The sequence below is a fragment of the Coregonus clupeaformis genome, chromosome 20 (genome assembly GCF_020615455.1).
Source record: "Coregonus clupeaformis isolate EN_2021a chromosome 20, ASM2061545v1, whole genome shotgun sequence".
NCBI lineage: Eukaryota > Metazoa > Chordata > Actinopteri > Salmoniformes > Salmonidae > Coregonus > Coregonus clupeaformis.
In genome coordinates, this window is record NC_059211.1 from 40,587,486 (window position 1) to 40,607,446 (window position 19,961).

Sequence of the window (19,961 nt, forward strand, 5' to 3'; positions counted from 1 at the left end):
GCCCGGTAGCCGTGTTAAAGGCTGTTTTCCACTCTTCTCCTTCCTGTATCCGAAACAGATGGTAGGTGTTCCGAAGGTCCAACTTAGAGAAGATGGTCGCTCCCTGAAGAGGTTCGAAAGCCGAGGAGATGAGTGGTAGAGGGTAAAGTATTTTAACCGTAATGTCATTGAGGCCCCTGTAGTCGATACACGGGTGCAGGGTTTTGTCTTTCTTCTCCACAAAGAAGAACCCTGTGCCGGCGGGGAAGGCCGATTGGCGAATACTCCCTGCAACGAGAGAGTTCTCAATGTACTCCTCCATAGCCTTGGTCTCCGGACCCGACAGTGAGTAAAGCCGCCCCCGAGGGGGTGTAGTGCCCGGAAGAAGGTTACTGGCGCAGTCGTAGGGTCGATGCAGAGGGAGAAAAGTAGCGCAGGCCTTGTTGAAGACCTTCCGGTGGTCCAGGTACTCCGCGGGAATGGCAGAGAGATCCGTGGCTTCTCTCAAGCCTGCAGGAAGACGTCCCTGGGCATGCTGGGCCGACTTGAGACAATGAGCATGGCAGAACGGGCTCCAACCCATGATAGCACCAGTAGCCCAGTCGATCAGGGGATTGTGCTTCTGGAGCCAAGAATATCCCAAAATCACGGATACATAGGGAGATTCGATGAGCAGGAAATGCATACACTCACTGTGATTTCCTGATACTCGTAGGTCGATAGGAATCGTATTGCGGGTGACTCTGCCAATAGAGTGCCCATCCAGCACTCTGACGTCCATGGGAATGGAGAGGGGCTGAGCGGAGATAAAGCATCGATAGCATCGATAAAGCTCTCATCGGCCCCAGAGTCAATGAGCACCCGGAGTGATTTGGCCTGTTCACCCCATAACAGGGTGGCTTGGAGAGGGGTGCGAGTAATGGGAGATTGGAAAATCCCCATACGGCTCACCAGAGTATTCGTACCTACTGATGAGCCTGGTCTTTTTAATGGACAGGTGGAAATATAATGTCCTGTAGTCCCGCAATACAGACAGCTCCTGGTGTTCAGTCTGCGTAAACGTTAATCCGGAGACAATCGAGCCCTTCCCAGTAGCTTGGGCTCTGGAGGAGGCGAGTCGACCGCCCTCTGCGATTCCCGTGAACACTCGGGTGACATCGGATTCTCTTGGCAATGCCTTCGGGGGTTTCCGGGATTCCTTGGAGGCGAGGTGGGAATCGAGGGCGAGCGAGGGCGACAGGGAACAGATTCCCTCTCCTTCCTACATTCTCGTAGCCGCCCATCAATCCGGATGGTCAAGGCTATGAAGGAGTCGAGGTCCATGGGCTGCTCCCGGGCTGCAAGCTCATCTTTGATCACCTCCGATAATCCGTGAAGGAACATGTCGAACAATGCTTCCGGGTTCCAGGCACTCTCCCCTGCCAACATGCGAAAATCCACTGCGTAGTCTGCCACACTACGGGAGTCTTGACGTTGCTGAAGCAGTTTACGAGCAGCCTCTCTCCCGGACAACTCGAACAGCTTCCGTACTTCCGCCATGAACTCCTCCAGACTGAGGCAGACGGCGGACTGTTGCTCCCACACCACCGTAGACCAGGCGTGTGCCCTCCCGGACATTAGCGTTATGATGTACGCTATCCTCGAGCGGTCCGAGGGGAACGAAGAAGGCTGCAGCTAGAAGACGAGGGAGCACTGGGAGAGAAAGGCCCGGCAGGTTCCAGAATCTTCAGCGTAACGCTCCGGAGGAGGTAAGCGGGGTTCTCGGGACACTGGGGTAGGCTGGGAAGAAGCGCCGCTGGTGGCGGGGTTGCTGAGAGTCTGGGGAATTACTGGTGTGAGTTGCTGCCTTGTAGGGAATCCGCGGAATTGCTCCAGCAATGTATCGAATGCCTGGTCATGGTGTTCCGCCAGGGTATGGAGTCCCTCCATAAAGGCATTGCAGTAACTCCTTGTGTCTTCCAATGGTGGCTCCTTGCTGGGAGACAGCATTGTGGAGCTGGTCTGAGTCTGCTGGGTCAGTCATGGCCAGTTCGTACTATCAGAACTCAGGATAAGACCCAGATGCAGACAGCTAGAATCACATATATTTATTGACCAAACAGGGGGCAGGCAAAAGACAGGTCAAGGGCAGGCAGAGGTCCGTAATCCAGGGCAGAGTCAGTAAGGTACAGAACGGCAGGCAGGCTCGGGGTCAGGGCAGGCAGAGGTTCATAATCGGGTCAGAGTCAGGCAGGTACAGAATGGCAGGTAGGCTCGGGGTCAGGGCAGGCAGAATGGTCAGAACAGGGGAAACTAGGAAATAGAAACTTGAGAAAACAGGAAGACGGGAAAGCACGCTGGTAAGTCCTGACAAGACAAGATTAACTGGCAACAGACAAACGGAGAACACAGGAATACATGCACAGGGGACAATGGGGAAGATGGGCGACACCTGGAGGAGGGTGGAGACAAGCACAAAGACAGGTGAAACCAATCAGTGTGTGACACAAGGGGCGCTATAATTTTTTTAATATATATTATTTTTGACGCACAAAACAATTTAGGCAACAGGGATCTTGATCCAGGAGCGGATTGAATGTCTCTAGTCTGGGTACCAGTCTTTTTAGCTAACATTCTACTCCTTGCCACTCCATGTCATTGCCAAAGAGACTGGCATTTCGGCAATCTCAATATGCAGCTGGATTTATGGCGGAGTTGCTCATTGGTTGTTGGAAATAACATTCATATTTTCCATGACAACATGTGGAGCCTCGAAAATAGAAAATAGAATTAGAACAAAAACAAACATTTAACTGTTAGCTAGGAAAGTTATTATATTTTGAGGCTTAAAATCAAAGCAAAGAGGTTTTATGGTTGGAAATGCAGTATGTATTTAGTTTGAGAATTTAGACGTGAGTTAGCAACTTTTGACAGACTGGTTTCGTCTGTACAAACAAAAAACTGTTGCTTAGCAAACGGTATTGAAAATCATACCGTCAGTATTTCAAAATACCCCGGTATACGGTGTAAACAGTATATTGCCCAAGCCTAACATAGATGTTCTCTTTGTACTTTATTTATGCCTTCTGTTGAATGGGACTCGACGGCTACACATCTACTGTAACTATGTATCATCAAGCTCATGTACCTAGCCTACACATGTGTCTGCCCAGTGGCCACTCTCTCTGTCCACTAATATAGACCAGACCAGAGTACAGCTCACCTGGCTAGCTCCTCACAAATCACAAGGGTGTCTGCCTGAGCAGGAAGTCCATCAGCAGAATAAATGGGGATTACATTTTTAGCTCCTAGATCCCCCAGTCTCCATAACAACTAAAGAGCAGCCCAGACTTGGTAATGATTTGGAGAAGGGGAGGAGGCTCAAGTGTGTCTGTGCTCAGCTCATCCTAGATGGAATAATAGCATTTCTGTCTCTGTATGGATGTGCTATTTTAAAATCTCTCTCAAGTCTTAATTAAAATGGCTGACACCCCAGTGTCCTGACACCCCAGATGTGACTAATCTTCACCACAAAAAAAAGAGCTGCAGCTATTCTTTTCAGGCTATAATTGGATCTGTGCCATATTCAATATACTCTGTATTATTTCTGTGTAACACTGTGTTAACAGAAAATGACAAAACAGTGATATAACAATTTGCTAATGTTGAAAAAAGTACCCCCTTCTTTGTTGTTTGAAGACACATCATCTGCAGCCGCACATCATTGAATCTCTGTATCTCTGAATTCAGACTCAGGTTGTTACTTTGAAATGTGTTCCTGGAACGAAGCCTTAGCATCTCTCTCCAGTAAGTCCTGCTTGCTGTGTTAAGAGCGGTCACAGACTACACAACAATGGCGTCCTGTCGGATCTGGACAGAGAGAGGTGAAGGGCAGAAATTAATGAGGGAGAAAACAGTGAGAGGGGTGACCACGGGTTGTCTATCACTCCCATTATAGTGTGAAGTGAGCCGCGCAGGAAGTGTATTTAGAGAGAGAGTGGTGAGGAGAAAACGGGGGAGGGTGATTTGAATCCCCCTGAGTGTGCACAGCAGCCTAGTGCCACTAACACGTGGAGGAGAGGAGGGAAGGAGTGATGGAGGAGAAAAGGACCAGGGGCCAGGCCTGGGAGTACACAGTAAACACATAGACCTCCCTTCCATATCTCTCTTCTACCTGCTGCGCTGTATCTCCAATGAGTTCCCTCCTATTAAGAGGCGCATCAGAGAAAGGACAACATTTGCATTTTATAATGAGCTGCTTCACATGTGTTCCAGGTAGTTGCTGATGGGTCCTTACTCACAGTCTGTGGACTGCACCATTTTATCCAGGGGGCTGAAACTCTATGCCCACTGCTAAAAGTATTGAAACTCAGTGATCTTGTTTTCATTCAGAGTTTTAGTATGTAAGCCACAGCAAGAATACGATTCAATAATACATGTATCTATTTAACAGTTTACAGCGTACTAGCCTGAAGGTACATTGCCTTGATGGAGCTGCAGTCTTCATTTCATTAATAGAATTTGTCAGTGCCTTCCTCCTACGCAGTGCAGCCAAAATGAAGACTTGTTTTCTCCTGCATTCACTGCCTGGTGTAGACCCTCACACTCCATATTATTTGTGTTTGCGTGCATGCACATGTGTGTGCCTTTCACAAACAAGAACCAGTGAAACCAGATTGCTTGAACCCTAGTACCCCCTTCCCCTCCCTGCTGCTCCTGAACCTTCTGACTGGGTCACATCTATAATGGCTGGTCTCATTTTACTCCAGTCTGATGGGAAAACATAACTATTGTGGTTAGCTGCACACATGTGACAGATGACTTAGATGATAAGACCCAGAGATGAAGTGCTAGGATAGATGCTGAGTGTTAGCTAAACAGAGTAGGAGCAGAATTACACTAATGGACCGTTTCGTTGCAATATTGATCTGTCAATCATGTGTGTTGAGTCTTGACCAATGCTATTTCATTGTTTTAAAATCAGGAATTTTCTAAGATTCAAGTATTACCCATGAGGAATACCCATGAATAGTCTTGAGTGTAGACCAATTTTAAGCTGTAAAAGATAATAGCCTTGAAAGACTGTTTCGTGTTGTTTTGAGACAATTTTGTGCTAATAGCATTGCGTAGGTACATAGTTTAATTAGAGATAATCAGACTGTGTTATGATGAAGTGTCATGTCTTCCTGGGGAGCTGATGTGATGAATACACCGCCAACAAGTACTTTATCTGGAGGCACCAGTGCCAATACATTGACATATTACATTCAGACCACTCTTTGAAATATTAATGGAATATTAACAGTGTATAACTGATTTAATAATAATCTCTGTGTTGTGTGTTGTGTGTGTATATGCAGGATTCTGGCCACAGCGGGAGCTCACATGAACATCCCAGTGGACCTGCGGACCTTGCGGGCCGTCCGCGTGCTCAGACCCCTCAAACTTGTCTCTGGAATCCCAAGTGAGTAGCTTACACCACCAGATGTACTGGGTGTCCATGGATCTGCTCTGCCTATCTAAATCTATACCAGTGGAGGCTGGTGGGAGGAACTAAAGGAGGATGGGCTCATTATAATGGCTGGAATGGAATAAATGGAAGAGTCAAACATGTGGTTTCCATATTTGTTTGATGTGTTTGATACCATTCCATTTATTCCATTCCAGCCATTAGAATGAGCCCATCCTCCTAAAGCTCTTCCCACCAGCCTCCACTGATCTATACAGTACACATATAGGTATCTGCACTGGTTCTGCTGGTGTTTGCTGGACCCCTGTCTAACCTCATTTTGGAGTCTGTAAAGTTAGTCCCTAATTAGTTCTTTTGTTGGCAGACCATATCTGAGCAGCAAGCAGATGCAGTAGCGTCACACTCCCAAAAGGAGGACAGGCAACAATGTCTTAGGGGGACTGTTGTGTTAGCCAAAGTGAGAGTGCTGACAGTATCTCCTTGAAGTGGTTCCCACACTTACCATCTATAATTATTTTGTGCTGTGTATCATTGTTGGCACTTACGACACATGACGGTTGTCTCTCTCTCTATCTTTCTGTGTGTGACCAGGCCTGCAGATAGTCCTGAAATCCATCATGAAAGCCATGGTGCCGCTGCTCCAGATCGGCCTGCTGCTCTTCTTCGCCATTCTTATGTTTGCCATCATCGGCCTGGAGTTCTACAGCGGGAAGCTCCACAACACCTGTCTGCCCATGCCCAATATCCTGGGTAAGACAGAATATGCGTCCCAAATAGCCACCCTATTCCTTTTGTAGTGCACTACTTTTGACCAGGGAATAGATAGGGTATAGAGTACCTTTGGGACATACCCAGACAGAGAAAGGGCACTTTGAGCTCTAAGCCTTAAAGAGATGCCATCAAGTCTACAATAATCCAGGACCACACTGCTCTGCATATCAATTCGGGTTGGTTCTGTAGCAGTTGGTGTCCCTTTATGAGGTTGAATCTGTTGTATTCAGTGTATTTATACCTTTACTTTGCTTATAGCCTATGCTTGCATTGAACACCTAGCTACATTTAATATTTTTAAACACCAACAGTACGTTAGTATCGTGCTGTGATCCTTAGCTCTGTTACATGTAAACATGTAGGATAAGTCATCATAAACATCCTTCAAGCTGATCATTTATCAGCAAGCTTATACTGCGCCTACACAACAAGTGGATTATTATTTTCTGTGAGGCTTCCTCAGCTGTAACAAAAGACTATACAAACGTCCTGGGAGTGCTCTCTGTCAGTGGTCAGGCTGACAATAGCTGTGTTACACAACAGACCTGAAACACACAGTACCAATCCTGGCTGCACCTGTAAATGTAACCACAGCCAACATGACTGACTAGGTAATTAAACCCCACAATATAGCAGCTCAATACCTCAACTAATTGTAAAGTCGTAGATGTTATTGCCTCGCTGCATGGATCATGTTATAGTAAAGTGGGTTACACAGTTCTATTCACACAGATGTTTATCTCCTGAACAGAATTTGTTATTCAGGTAGTGTGGGCTTTTAACAAGCTTACTGGGGGATTTGTTCCTTCAGTTTTTCACATGATAGGAATTTCGTTGTCACAGATAGAGAAGATGATGAAATTAGATGTCCTCTCAAAATGTCATCTTTAAAACAGATTGTCCTTACCTTCAGCTTATCTTTTGTTGAAGGTTCAATATCACTCACAGTTTGACTTGGTTATGAAAATGTCCTATGATGTCTTCCATTGACAGAGTGTAGGGTGTTCACTCACTGCTGTACAATGTAGAGAAAAATGGGGCAATTCAAGAGGGTGCCACGAAATGAATGTCAAAACATAGTTGTCTTTGCCCTATGTCATTATAAATTACATATAATTAATCATTAGATTGTTCTCTACAATATTATAACCGTAATAGACTTGTACTTGACAGTTTTGATGAAATAAGAACGTTCATTTGCTGTGATCGTTGCTAGTTTAGACTGCGCTGTTTCCACTGGTTGGACCGATCAAAATCAACTTGATACCTTCATCATTTCACCTCCAGATCCTTGGCTTTCATTGCCTATATTGGTGATCAATCTACGTTGAGAGGGGCTATTTCTATGGCGATTTAAAGGGAAAGACTCAGAAATGCACAGTGAAAACAGGAACAGATTGTCTTCGCGGATGGTGGATATAGAAATGTAGTCTGTTGACTTTGTAAATAAATATATATTTAGTCCCTATTTAGTTTTGTATTCAGTGGATTTCATTTAGAAAAAGCCCATGTTTTCACTCACGAACCTGTAGCCACTAGTTAGCTTGTCAGTTGATGTTCGAAGTTAGCTCCGTTCTGCCGCGTAGCAGCACCACAGAGTTCTATTGAGCAGTGACCACTTTTTGATCATGCCTGTGATGACATTCCATTCCCTCTAATCATGCTAAATTCTCAGAGCAAATCATCTGTAAATTTTTAACTACACAGTATTGTAAGGGTTGGTGTGAGGTGTGACCCAGGTGCGGTGTAGGAAAGACAGTAGGCAGAGATGGTGAAACAAGGATCATTACTGGTGGTCCCAAAACCAGGATACAAAATAACGGAGGAGCAAATTGGTCTCCAAAAACAGGCTGACAGCAAACATACGAGATACTAACTATGACTGAAAACAACAATGAAACAGGGAGAACATATACGTCTCGCGATCAGACACTGATTAGTACTGTTTGGCATCGAGAACTAGCAGAGAAAACAGAGCAAGGGAACACAGGGAAGTGAGGGCATAAATACACAGGTGAACAGGTAGACACAGGTGACACCAATAAGATAATGATTAGTCCAGACTGTGAATGAGGAGGTGCCTAAGGTTGTCGGAGGATGACACCTAGTGGGTCGCTCCAGAACTGCGACCCCCTCCTGTTACACAGTATAAGGAAGAGACATGGGGTTTGGACTATTGTTTTCTATTGAATGGACATATTTATATAAACCTTGAATTAATTAATCATTTTATGGGTGAACACACTACAGACTGTCTCAGTTGTTTGCTATAGTAAAGAGTTATATATCATACATTCTAGTATTCCTTTACTACAGTACCCAATATACTGTTATGTTTCAGATGATGTCATCATAAAGGTTATGTGGGGATCACACTGTATGAGGGGACCTTATTTACCCCCTATTGGCTTTAGAGTGCTGATTTATTATAATCACACATTGCACAAATCAAATAGCATATTATTAGCGTCATCTTTCACAAGGGTTCAGGAAAGGACTTTCACACAGAGAGATGCTGCTGCTCACTTCATTGATCGAGTCATGCATTACATTATAATCATCATATTTTGCTACTTATTCATCTCCAGTAGACGCAAGTAATTTCTCAGAATTGAGACATTTCTCTGAAGTCATCCCATCTCTCATGGGAAAAACACGTTTAGTTAGACTGATTTCTGTATTGCATCCTTTAAAACAATATTTAACCTAGCCTACAGATCCTTTAGTGGACTCTGACTATGGACAATATGAACCAGTTGAGGAAGTTTATTCTCTCTTGTCCCTCTGCCAGAGAATGAGACGGTGGACAAGTCTGAGTCAGAGTTCCCGTGTGGGGTGAGGAAGTGCCCTGACAAGTACGCCTGCCGTGACACCTGGATCGGCCCCAACGATGGCATCACCCAGTTTGATAACATCCTGTTTGCTGTGCTCACCGTCTTCCAGTGCATCACCATGGAGGGCTGGACCACCGTGCTCTACAATGTGAGTCATGCCTGCTTCTGTCCTAGATGAGGGAAAAATAAGCCTATTATTTGACCTGGTTATGTATTCCTTTGATATACCTCTCTTAACCCTAGCTAGCTGTTTTTACATGTCATTACTAAAGCTGTCAGATATTTGTTGTGAGATGCACTCAAACATCCCTTACAGCTTCCCTGTTCTGTGATTGTGAACACAATTGATTACACACTGTACCTGAGGAATGATTTAAGCATTACACAATGATAAACAAACACACCATTTAGGCTGCGTTTACACAGGCAGTCCAATTCTGATCTTTTGCCCAGTTGGTTTTTTAGGGGGTAGATCAGCTTTAATATTGTAGATAGATTGTGGCTTCTATCAATGTAATTGTCTGCATCATTTCCAATCCCCCATATATTTTTGGGTAAATATATATATTTTTAGATATTTTCCTTCTTTATTATTTTCCCCTAACCCTATCATCCCTCCCCTAAAGTTTTAATGTCACATGCACAAGTACAGTGAAATGCCTTTCTTGCAAACTCAAAACCCAACAATGTAATATTCAATAACAATGTATTACTAGAAACAAATACACAAGAAAGTAAGTAAGTATGCATACGATATACAGGAAATATTTAAAAAGTCAGTTCCAATAACATATTTACATGTGCAGGGATACTGGAGTGATGGAGGTGGATATGTACAAAATAGGGGTAAGGGGACTAGCCAACAGGATATAAGATAAACAGAGTAGCAGCAGCTTGTATGTGAGTGGGTGTGCGGGTGCTTAGAGTCAATATAAATGTATGTGCATATTATGTGTGAGTGAGTAAATGATGGATTGAGTGTTTGTGTGTGCGTTGGAGTGACAATGTGTGTGTGTGTGTGTGTGTGTGTGTGTAGGGCCCTGTTAGTGTGCATAGAGACAGTGCAAAGATTGAAATAAAAGGTCAATAAAGATACAAGGTAAACTCAGATAGTCCATGTAGCTATTTATCAGTCGTATTGCTTGGGGATAGAAGCTGTTCAAGAGCCTGTTGGTGTCAGACTTGATGCACCGGTACCTCTTGCCATGCGGAAGCAGAGAAAATAGTCTATGGCTAGTTAGTTAGTGAATACATATTTTTTTATATATACTGGCCCCCCGTGGGAATCGAACCCACAACCCTGGCGTTGCAAACGCCATGCTCTATCAACTGAGCTACATCCCTGCCGGCCATTCCCTCCCCTACCCTGGACGACGCTGGGCCAATTGTACGCCGCCCATGAGTCTCCCGGTCGCGGCCGGCTGCGACAGAGCCTGGATTCGAACCAGTCTCTAGTGGCACAGTTAGCACTGCGATGCAGTGCCTTAGACCACTGCGCCACTCAGGAGTAATGATTACAGAAGTGAGTGCTATAGGGTGGTAGTCATTGTGGCATGAAGCCTTAGAGTTCTTAGGAACAGGAATGATTGTGGTCATCTTAAAACATGTGGGGATTACAGAATGGGACAAGGAGAGGTTGAAAATTACTGTGAATATGCCTGCCAGCTGTTCTGCTCATGCTCTGAGAACGTGCCCTGGAATACCGTCGGGGCCCTCGGCCTTGTGGGTCTTGACCTGATTAAAGACCCTTCTCATGTCGGCCTCGGAGAGCGAGATCATCTAATCCTCTGGGTTGGTGACGGCCCTTACACCAATGTTGTTGTTGTCAAAGCATGCATAAAATGCGTTGAGTTCGTCTGGTAGTGAGGCATCGTTGGGCAGATCATGGTTGGGTCTACTTTTGCAATCCGTAATGGACTATAGCCCCTGCCACATGTGGCGGGCGTTGGAGCCTGTGTAATATGATTCCACCTTATTCCTATATTGTCCTTTTGCTCGTTTGATGACTCTGCGGAGGTCAAAGCTTACTTATTCCTGTTCTCGGCCGTAGCCTCAGGGTTTTCTACGATAGCTCTGTGTGCGGTAGCCCTGTTCTTTAGTTTAGCGCCAGCCTCTGTGTTAATTCAGGGCTTTTGATTGAGAAAGCAGCAAACCCTCACCGTGGGTACAACGTCGCCGATGCATTTTCTAATGTAGCCGGTGACGGAGATGGCTAACTCGTCAATGTTATCGGCGGAGTCTCGAAACATATTCCAATCAGCATGTGCAAAGCAGTCCTGTGGCTTAGCCTCTGATTCTGGTGACCATTCATAAACGGAGTGAATCGCGGGTACTTCTTGTTTCAGCTTCTGCTTGTAAACAGGAAGCAAGAGTACGGAGTTATGATCTGATTTGTCGAATGGCGAACAAGAGAGGGCCTTGTATGCTTGTTTGTAGGTAGAATAGCAGTGGTCTAGGACTTTATCGCCCCTAGTGGTGTCGGAGAGGTGTTGATGGAAGTTGGGTATCACGTGTCTTAGTGATGCCAAATTAAAATCGCCGCCAACCAGAAAGGCAGCCTCTGGGTGTAAAAGCCGGAATTGGGGTAAGTAACTGCCGATCTGATGTTCAAGAGTTCTTGTCTGATGTAAGTAGCGGATACGTGTAGCTTCAGCTTCACGCTTCTTGGTCTTGTAGAAATTCAACCATTTGCAACATCCGGCTTATACCGTAGTATGCTTGGTCTTCCTTTGGTAATGGAGTTGTAGTTTTAAACCATTTTGTAACTTTTAGCTCACGCTTCATGTCTGCTGGTCTTTACCGCTAGGCCCTCTTCCACCCTTAGCCGGGCATCGATGGTGGAGGACAGATACAGTATTTGCTCATCGACGTCTGCAAACGGGCAGTGGCCAGACTCAGCATTGAGTGACCCAAACCCGTGGGGGGTGGCAGTGCAGAGAGGGACTGGTACGACGGGAGGAAACTCCCCTCGCACCGTCCCAGGCAAGCAACTCCTCCCAGCCATCCCAGCTTGCGTGGCAGAAGCCAAATGTAACTGGGACAAACCATTGACCAAACCAGACTTTTTGCCAACATGAATGTCAAAGTCATGGAAGAGCTGGGTCTTGGCAAGCCACCAGTGGTCGAGTCGTCACTGGCCAACCACCTCAACCCCAGAGCCTCATCGCTGACAGGCACTTCCTTCCCTGGTAATGTTACAACCCTGCTGCTGGTCTACCAATACGCTTTGATGCTACTGGATAAATGTATCTTCGCATCGTACAAAACGTGGACTGCCCGCTGTTCTTTGCACTAGCAGGAGACACACCATTGGGGGTGGACGCGCTGGCACACGCTTGGCCGAGGGTGCTGCTTTACGCTTTTCCTCCTCTAACCCTCATACTACCCAATCTACTCAAAGTGAGGAAATAAGGCTCATTCCTCATCTTGGTAGCCCCTCGATGGCCAGGCTGTACGACAAACCCTGGCAACTCCCGTTACGCAGGGATCTTCTGACCCAAGCGAACGGAGAGATTTTCCACTCTCACCCGGACACCATGGCCCTCTGGGCCTGGCCTGTGAGAGGTTAAATCTGGATGCAAGTCATTGAGACTATCCAGAGTGCCAGGCAATGTTCCCTCAAAAAAAATTCAGCCCTGAGCAAATTTCAGGTCTGCTGAATGCAAACTTGAACGTTGTGAAAATTCTGTGCAACTTCCAGGGCGCTTTTACTGTGAACACTGAGGCTGTACCCGCTTTAAGTTACAGTTTTAACAGTGGCCAAGTAGGCTACTGTGGCTATATTATCATAATGTAGGCCTACCAGAGTGGCCTACTATCAAAAACAATGGAGAAAATGCATCCCATAACATTTTAACATGGAAATAGCTGTTCTATCGTTCAGCCTACAGTAGCAGCCAATGTGTGGTGTTCAATATAGGCCTACATTCCATAAGACTTTTGAAAAAAACACACAGGGCTTGTCTCGGGGCTGCTGTGCGGTCACGCACAGCTTGGAGGGAACGTTTGTGCCAGAGCCCCTTCTAAACGCTCACTGTATAGAAATAAGGGGTGCGTTTTTGAGAAACGGTATGACCAAAAACAGATCATTCCTTACCAATGCTCTGTATCTGAGGTTTTATGCTTTTTGTAGGACTGCAAAGTGAGTGAGTGAGCTGCATGAACTGTCAGTTCACCATTCGTGCCTACAGTTTGTCCCAGGTTTTTCCAAGATTTCCTTGATGCCCAACCCTGCCTTTATGCCTAACGTCAGCGACGATTACAATTGAGCTTTCCACCCACCGCCCTTCACTTCATAATATCAGAGAACTGGGGTAACGAAAGTAACCTTGAGTTTTACTCAATGATCTGGGCTTTCTGCTCAGTGCAGCTGATTGGTTTCTGATTAGAGTCCTGGAAGCTAATATGAGATTCTGATTCCATTCTCTTTCTCCCTCAGATTCAACTAGCAATATGAAGTGACTGAGATGACGTTGTTGACACTGCAGAGAGTTGTGATGATTCTTGCATGTCTGACAGCTGCTTCATACCTTTTGATTTCCATTTCATTACACATTCTCTTGGGACTCTGAGGGATAAGAATACTGTCCTATATATAGCACACTGTTACTCTCCCCACCTGATGCTGCCAAATGACAGCCAACAGTTATCCATATTACAGTATACGTAACATAACACTGCCTCGATATTATACTATACCTGGATTCACTATGCAAAGGGACAGCCGCTGTACTAGGAGGAGCAGTTGCATTAGTGTGTCAAGTTTAATGGTTAACTCCCCCTGTCCTCCATCCATAGATTTGTCAGCAGCATACCACACTGCATCCCACTGTTGGCTTGCCTCTGAAACTAAGCAGGGTTGGTCCTGGTCGGTCCCTGGATGGGAGACCAGATGCTGCTGAAAGTGGTGTTGGAGGGCCAGTAGAAGGCACTCTTTCCTTTGGTCTAAATCTTGTTATATCCCAATCCCCCAGGGCAGTGATTGGGGACATTGCCCAGTGTAGGGTGCCGTCTTTTGGATGGGACGTTAAATGTGTGTCCTGACTCTCTGTGGTCACTAAAGATCCCTTGACACTTATCGTAAGTGTAGGGGTGTTAACCCTGATGTCCTGGCTAAATTACCAATCTGGCCCTCATACCATCATGGCCACCTAATCATCCCCAGCTTCCAATTGGCTCATTCCTCCCCCACTCCTCTCCCATGTAACTATTCCAAAGGTCGTTGCTGTAAATGAGAATGTTTTCTCAGTCAATCTGACCTGGTAAAATAATGGTAAAATAAAGTTTTAAAAAATTACATTCTGTCTGACGGAAATGATGTCACTGAGCGTTTCCTCAGAACATCCCCCAGGTCCAAACCACCAGTACCTGGCTGGCTGGTGTTATGTTGCGGCATGCAGCGTCTATTTCAGGAGGGGTGCAGACAGACAGTGCAGTAATTCCCTAATCTGCCCAACTCAAGCAAACTCAATCATGTTCGCTCTTCTCCCTCCCTCGGCAAGCTGAATCAATTCTCATCATTAAAGATGGAATCCGCAGTAGAGGGAAACAGCACCCCTGGCAGCCCCACAAGCGTTGTTATTGTCTTTGTTGCCGAGCTGAGGAGCGTCACGCACAGTGGCGATTTTAGCACGTAAATCTTGGTGGGCCAAACTCAAAAACATTTTTATTAGATGCATGCCAGCAAAGCCACTACACAACACAACATAACACTAAACAATACATGTGGTGACAAACGATGCCCACAAACTGTTAGGGCCTACATAAAGCTGTCCCAACAGCAGAGTCCCAACAGCAGTCCCAACACCTTACCACTGCTACACCTGGCTATCTATCAGCGGAGCCTTGTCTGGCATCGAAACAGTTCATTCAGCCTCATTTACTGCCTTTTAAAAAAACATAGCTGATATGGCTGAATTGCTTAAACAAATGTGGTTTCTACTGTTGAGATGTACAAACTATGGCGTAAGGGGACGACGAGCGGATAAGAGGCAATCCGTAATTTCGATTAAGATATTAATGAGCGAGCTAGGATGGACATAGTCAATATAACTATTTGTTCTGCACTTTCGAAATGTACAGCGGCAGAATTCAGAACATGGGCCGTCCTTACAAGTCAGAACCGTAGGATAAATAAAGGGGCCATATAAGCAAACAATGAAAGCTCTTACAATATTTGATGATTACATTTCTCTAAAACAGGCTATAGGCTACATGTGCACCACCAAGTCAGAACAGTAGGCAAAATTATGAGAGGAAAAGGGACCAAATTATTAGTGTGAGGGACATGGGCTACTAACAGCTTACTACACAACATACACTTAGTATTACTTTCTTAGCTACAGTATACAGTGCCTTCGGAAAGTATTCAGACCCCTTGACTTTTTCCACATTTTGTTACGTTACAGCCTTACTCTAAATTGATTAAATATACTTTTTTTTCAGCAATCTACACACAATACCCCATAATGACAAAGCACAAACAGGTTTTCAGACATTTTCAGAAATACCTTATTTACAGAAGTATTCAGACCCTTTGCTATGAGACTCGAAATTGAGCTCAGGTGCATCCTGTTTTCACTGATCCTTGAGATGTTTCTACAACTTGATTGGAGTTCACTTGTGGTAAATTCAAATAATTGGACATGATTTGGAAAGGCACACACCTGTCTATATAAGGTCCCACAGTTGACAGTACATGTCAGAGCAAAAACCAAGCCATTAGGTCAAAGGAATTGTCCGTAGAGCTCCGAGACAGGATTGTGTCGAGGCACAGATCTGGAGAAGGGTACTAAAACATTTCTGCAGCATTGAAGGTCCCCAAGAACACAGTGGGCTCCATCATTCTAAAATACAAGAAGCATGGAACCACCAAGACTCTGCCTAGAGCTGGCCGCCAATCTGAGCAATCGGGGGAGAAGGGCCTTGGTCAGGGAGGTGACCAAGAACCCGATGGTCACTCTGACAGAGCTCTAGAGTTCCTCTGTGGAGATCGGAGAACCTTCCAGAAGGACAACCATCTCTGCAGCCACATGACAGCCCGCTTGGAGTTTGCCAAAAGGCACCTAAAGACTCTCAGACCATGAGAAACAAGATTCTCTGGTCTGATGAAACCAAGATTGAACTCTTTGATCTGAATGCCAAGCGTCACGTCTGGAGGAAACCTGGCATCATCCCTACGGTGAAGCATGGTGGTGGCAGCATCATGCTGTGGGGATGTTTTTCAGCGGCAGGGACTGGGAGACTAGCAGGGTCGAGACAAGAGATGAATGGAGCAAAGTACAGAGAGATCCTTGATGGAAACCTGCTCAGGACCTCAGACTGGGGCGAAGGTTCACCTTCCAACAGGACAACAACCCTAAGCACACATCCAAGACAACGGAGGAGTGGCTTCGGGAAAAGTCTCTGAATGTCCTTGAGTGGCCCAGCCAGAGCCCGGACTTGTACCCGATCTAACATCTCTGGAGAGACCTGAAAATAGTTGTGCAGCAACGCTCCCCATCCAACCTGGCAGACCTTGAGAGGATCTGCAGAGAAGAATGGGAGAAACTCCCCAAATACAGGTGTGCCAAGCTTGTAGCCTCATACCCAAGAAGACTCGATGCTGTAATCGCTGCCAAAGGTGCTTCAACAAAGTACTGACTATTTATGTAAATGTCATATTTCTGTTATTAATTTTTTATAAATGATCAAAAACAAAAACTGTTTTTGCTTTGTCATTATGGGGTATTGTGTGTAGATTGATGAGGGGAAAAAACAATGTAATACATTTTAGAATAAGGCTGTAACGTAACAATGTGGAAAAAGTCAAGGGGTCTGAATACTTTCCGAAGGCACTGTACATATCTCCCTGGCATATTACATCATTGGCTCGTCAGGCTTCCACGCCTTAGCTGGCTCAAGAGGTTTCCTTTTCTCAGTTGGTTCGGCAGGCTCCCATCCCACGTCATGCCTCAGCCGGCTCGTCGGGCTCCCACGCCTCAGCCGGTTCATCAGGCTCACATCCCACGCCTCAGCCGGCTCGTCAGGTTTCCATGCCTCAGCCAGCTCGTCACACTTCCATGCCTCAGCCAGCTCGTCAGGTTTCCATGCCTCGGCCGGCTCATCAGGCTTCCACGCCTCGGCCGGCTCGTCAGGCTTTCACGTCTCGGCCGGCCCATCAGGCTCGACAGGTTCCCGCGCCTCAGCCGGCTCGTCCGGCTCCCATGCCTCGGCCAGCCCATCAGGCTCACCCAGGTGGAACGTCGGGTGGCGTCCCTAGAGTGGGGGGTGCTGTCACGCCTGCTCCCTCTCCCCCTCCCTGGCGCTCGAGGGCACCAGGCTGCCCATCTTTACGTACACCTGTTACCATCATTACACGCATCAGCGCTCATTGGACTCACCTGGACTTTGTTGATTGCACCTTCTATATCTGTCTGTTCCCCAGTTTGATCCCTGTGTCTGCATTGATGTTGTTTCGTTTCCCCTGTCCAGACGCTGTCCGTGTTTTGTTCCTTGTCATTTATTTATTAAATCATCACCCTGTACTTGCTTCCCGTCTCTCAGCGTCTGTCGAACCGAGATCGTTACAATTGTTGAAAATGAAAATACTTTACTCTGGATTGTAGTATCTGAACAATTTATAGCTTTGGCTGAGGTTTTCATATGGTTGGTTAAATGAACTCTACTTTGCTGAAACATCTGGAAAGCATTACTATAGGGCCCCCCTGAAATAGAGAACATTTGGATATGTGGAGGCCAGGGATTGGTCTATTCAAAACACCCATCTTATGTTACATAGGATATATACCAGGTTTTGAACAAAGGACGGGAAGAGCTATCATATTTGAGATTGGGTTTCGTGGCTCTCCAGACTCTGCAGAAGTCTGTAAATTGATGCTGTAATCTATGATGTAATAAAAGTTATAATCAAGTACAGTGTCAGCGGATTCCTTGTCAACACAGCATTGCAGCATGTTCGGCCACCACAGGATAACATGCTTGCCATATGCTACACAATCTCTGAAAACCACTGTTCTCACCAGGGGAATCATACGGTTTAGATCATAGATACCCTGGGATTGAGATTCACGGAAAGATTATCCTAACACATCTTTTGTAAGGTAGTGGAAAACACATTTAATTGATTTTGATTAAAGATTTCATTTTCACTGCTTGACTACCAGTGTAGCACAGTGTATGACAGGCCTACCCACAGAGCAAACAGTGGCTTGCGAAAGTATTCACCCCCCTTGGCATTTTCCCTATTTTGTTGCCTTACAACCTGGAATTTAAATGATTTACACAACGTGCCTACAATTTTGAAGATGCAAAATATTTTTTACTGTGAAACAAACAAGGAATAAGACCCCCCCATTCGTCAAGGCAAAACTGCTCCAGCTCCTTCAAGTTGGATGGGTTCCGCTGGTGTACAGCAATCTTTAAGTCATGCCACAGATTCTCAATTGGATTGAGGTCTGGGCTTTGACTAGGCCATTCCAAGACATTTAAATATTTCCCTTTAAACCACTCAAGTGGTGTTTTAGCAGTATGCTTAGAGTCATTGTCCTGCTGGAAGGTGAACCTCCGTCCCAGTCTCAAATCTCTGGAAGACTGAAACAGGTTTCCCTCAAGAATTTCCCTGTATTTAGCGCCATCCATCATTCCTTCAATTCTGACCAGTTTCCCAGTCCCTGCTGATGAAAAACATCCCCACAGCATGATGCTGCCACCACCATGCTTCACTGTGGGGATGGTGTTCTCGGGGTGATGAGAGGTGTTGGGTTTGCACCAGACATAGCGTTTTCCTTGATGGCCAAAAAGCTCAATTTTAGTCTCATCTGACCAGAGTACCTCCTTCCATATGTTTGGGGAGTCTTCCACGTGCCTTTTGGCAAACGTGTTTGCTTATTTTTTTCTTTAAGCAATGGCTTTTTCTGGCCACTCTTCTGTAAAACCCAGCTCTGTGGAGTGTACGGCTAAAAGTGGTCCTATGGACAGATACTCTAATCTCCGCTGTAGAGCTTTGCAGCTCCTTCAGGGTTATCTTTGGTCTCTTTGTTGCCTCTCTGATTAATGACCTCCTTGCCTGGTCTGTGAGTTTTGATGGGCGGCCCTCTCTTGGCAGGTTTGTTGTGGTGCCATATTCTTTCAATTTTTTTATAATGGATTTAATGGTGCTCCGTGGGATATTCAAAGTTCCTGATAATATTTTATAACCCAACCCTGATCTGTACTTCTCCACAACCTTGTCCCTGACCTGTTTGGAGAGCTCCTTGGTCTTCATGGTGCCGCTTGCTTGGTGGTACCCCTTGCTTAGTGGTGTTGCAGACTCTGGGGCCTTTCAGAACAGGTGTATATATACTGAGATCATGTGACACTTAGATTGCACTAATTATGTGACTTCTGAAGGTAATTGGTTGCACCAGATCTTATTTAGGGGCTTCATAGCAAAGGGGGTGAATACATATGCACGCACCACTTTTCCGTTATTTATTCTTTCGAATTTTTTGAAACAAGTTTTTTTTTTCATTTCACTTCACCAATTTGGACTATTTTGTGTATGTCCATTACATGAAATCCAAATAAAAATCAATTTATATTACAGGTTGTAATGCAACAAAATAGGAAAAACGCCAAAGGGGATGAATACTTCTGCAAGGCATTGTAGATGCCAGGCCATACTTTCTGCTCACTGCTTTCACAGCTCTTTATTTAAATAGATCGAGGCAGATGATTTTCTGCCGTGATTATATTATGTTGACTTACATTAAGGTGAATGGAATTTATTAAGGAATGAAGAGAGACAGTGGAGGGTAGATAATGAGAGTCTGTTCTGGTTAAAAGGGCTAGCAGACAAGAGAGTTTCTCTAATGCTGTTTCATATTCCTTTCTACAGGAATACACACACTGCATGCACATACACACACACTCAGTCAAACACATGTGCA

General features: G+C 45.4%; 1 protein-coding gene across 1 annotated transcript in view; it reads left to right on the forward strand.

Annotated features, from left to right (window-relative positions):
- The window catches only part of LOC121533397 (voltage-dependent R-type calcium channel subunit alpha-1E), a 98,974-nt gene that overhangs the window by 36,554 nt on the left and 42,459 nt on the right, over positions 1 to 19,961 (forward strand). Inside the window, exons 3-5 of the mRNA XM_041839301.1 lie at positions 5,319 to 5,422; positions 6,020 to 6,178; positions 8,991 to 9,181. Coding sequence (XP_041695235.1) covers positions 5,319 to 5,422; positions 6,020 to 6,178; positions 8,991 to 9,181 — 454 coding nt within the window. The remainder of the gene's footprint in view (positions 1 to 5,318; positions 5,423 to 6,019; positions 6,179 to 8,990; positions 9,182 to 19,961) is intronic.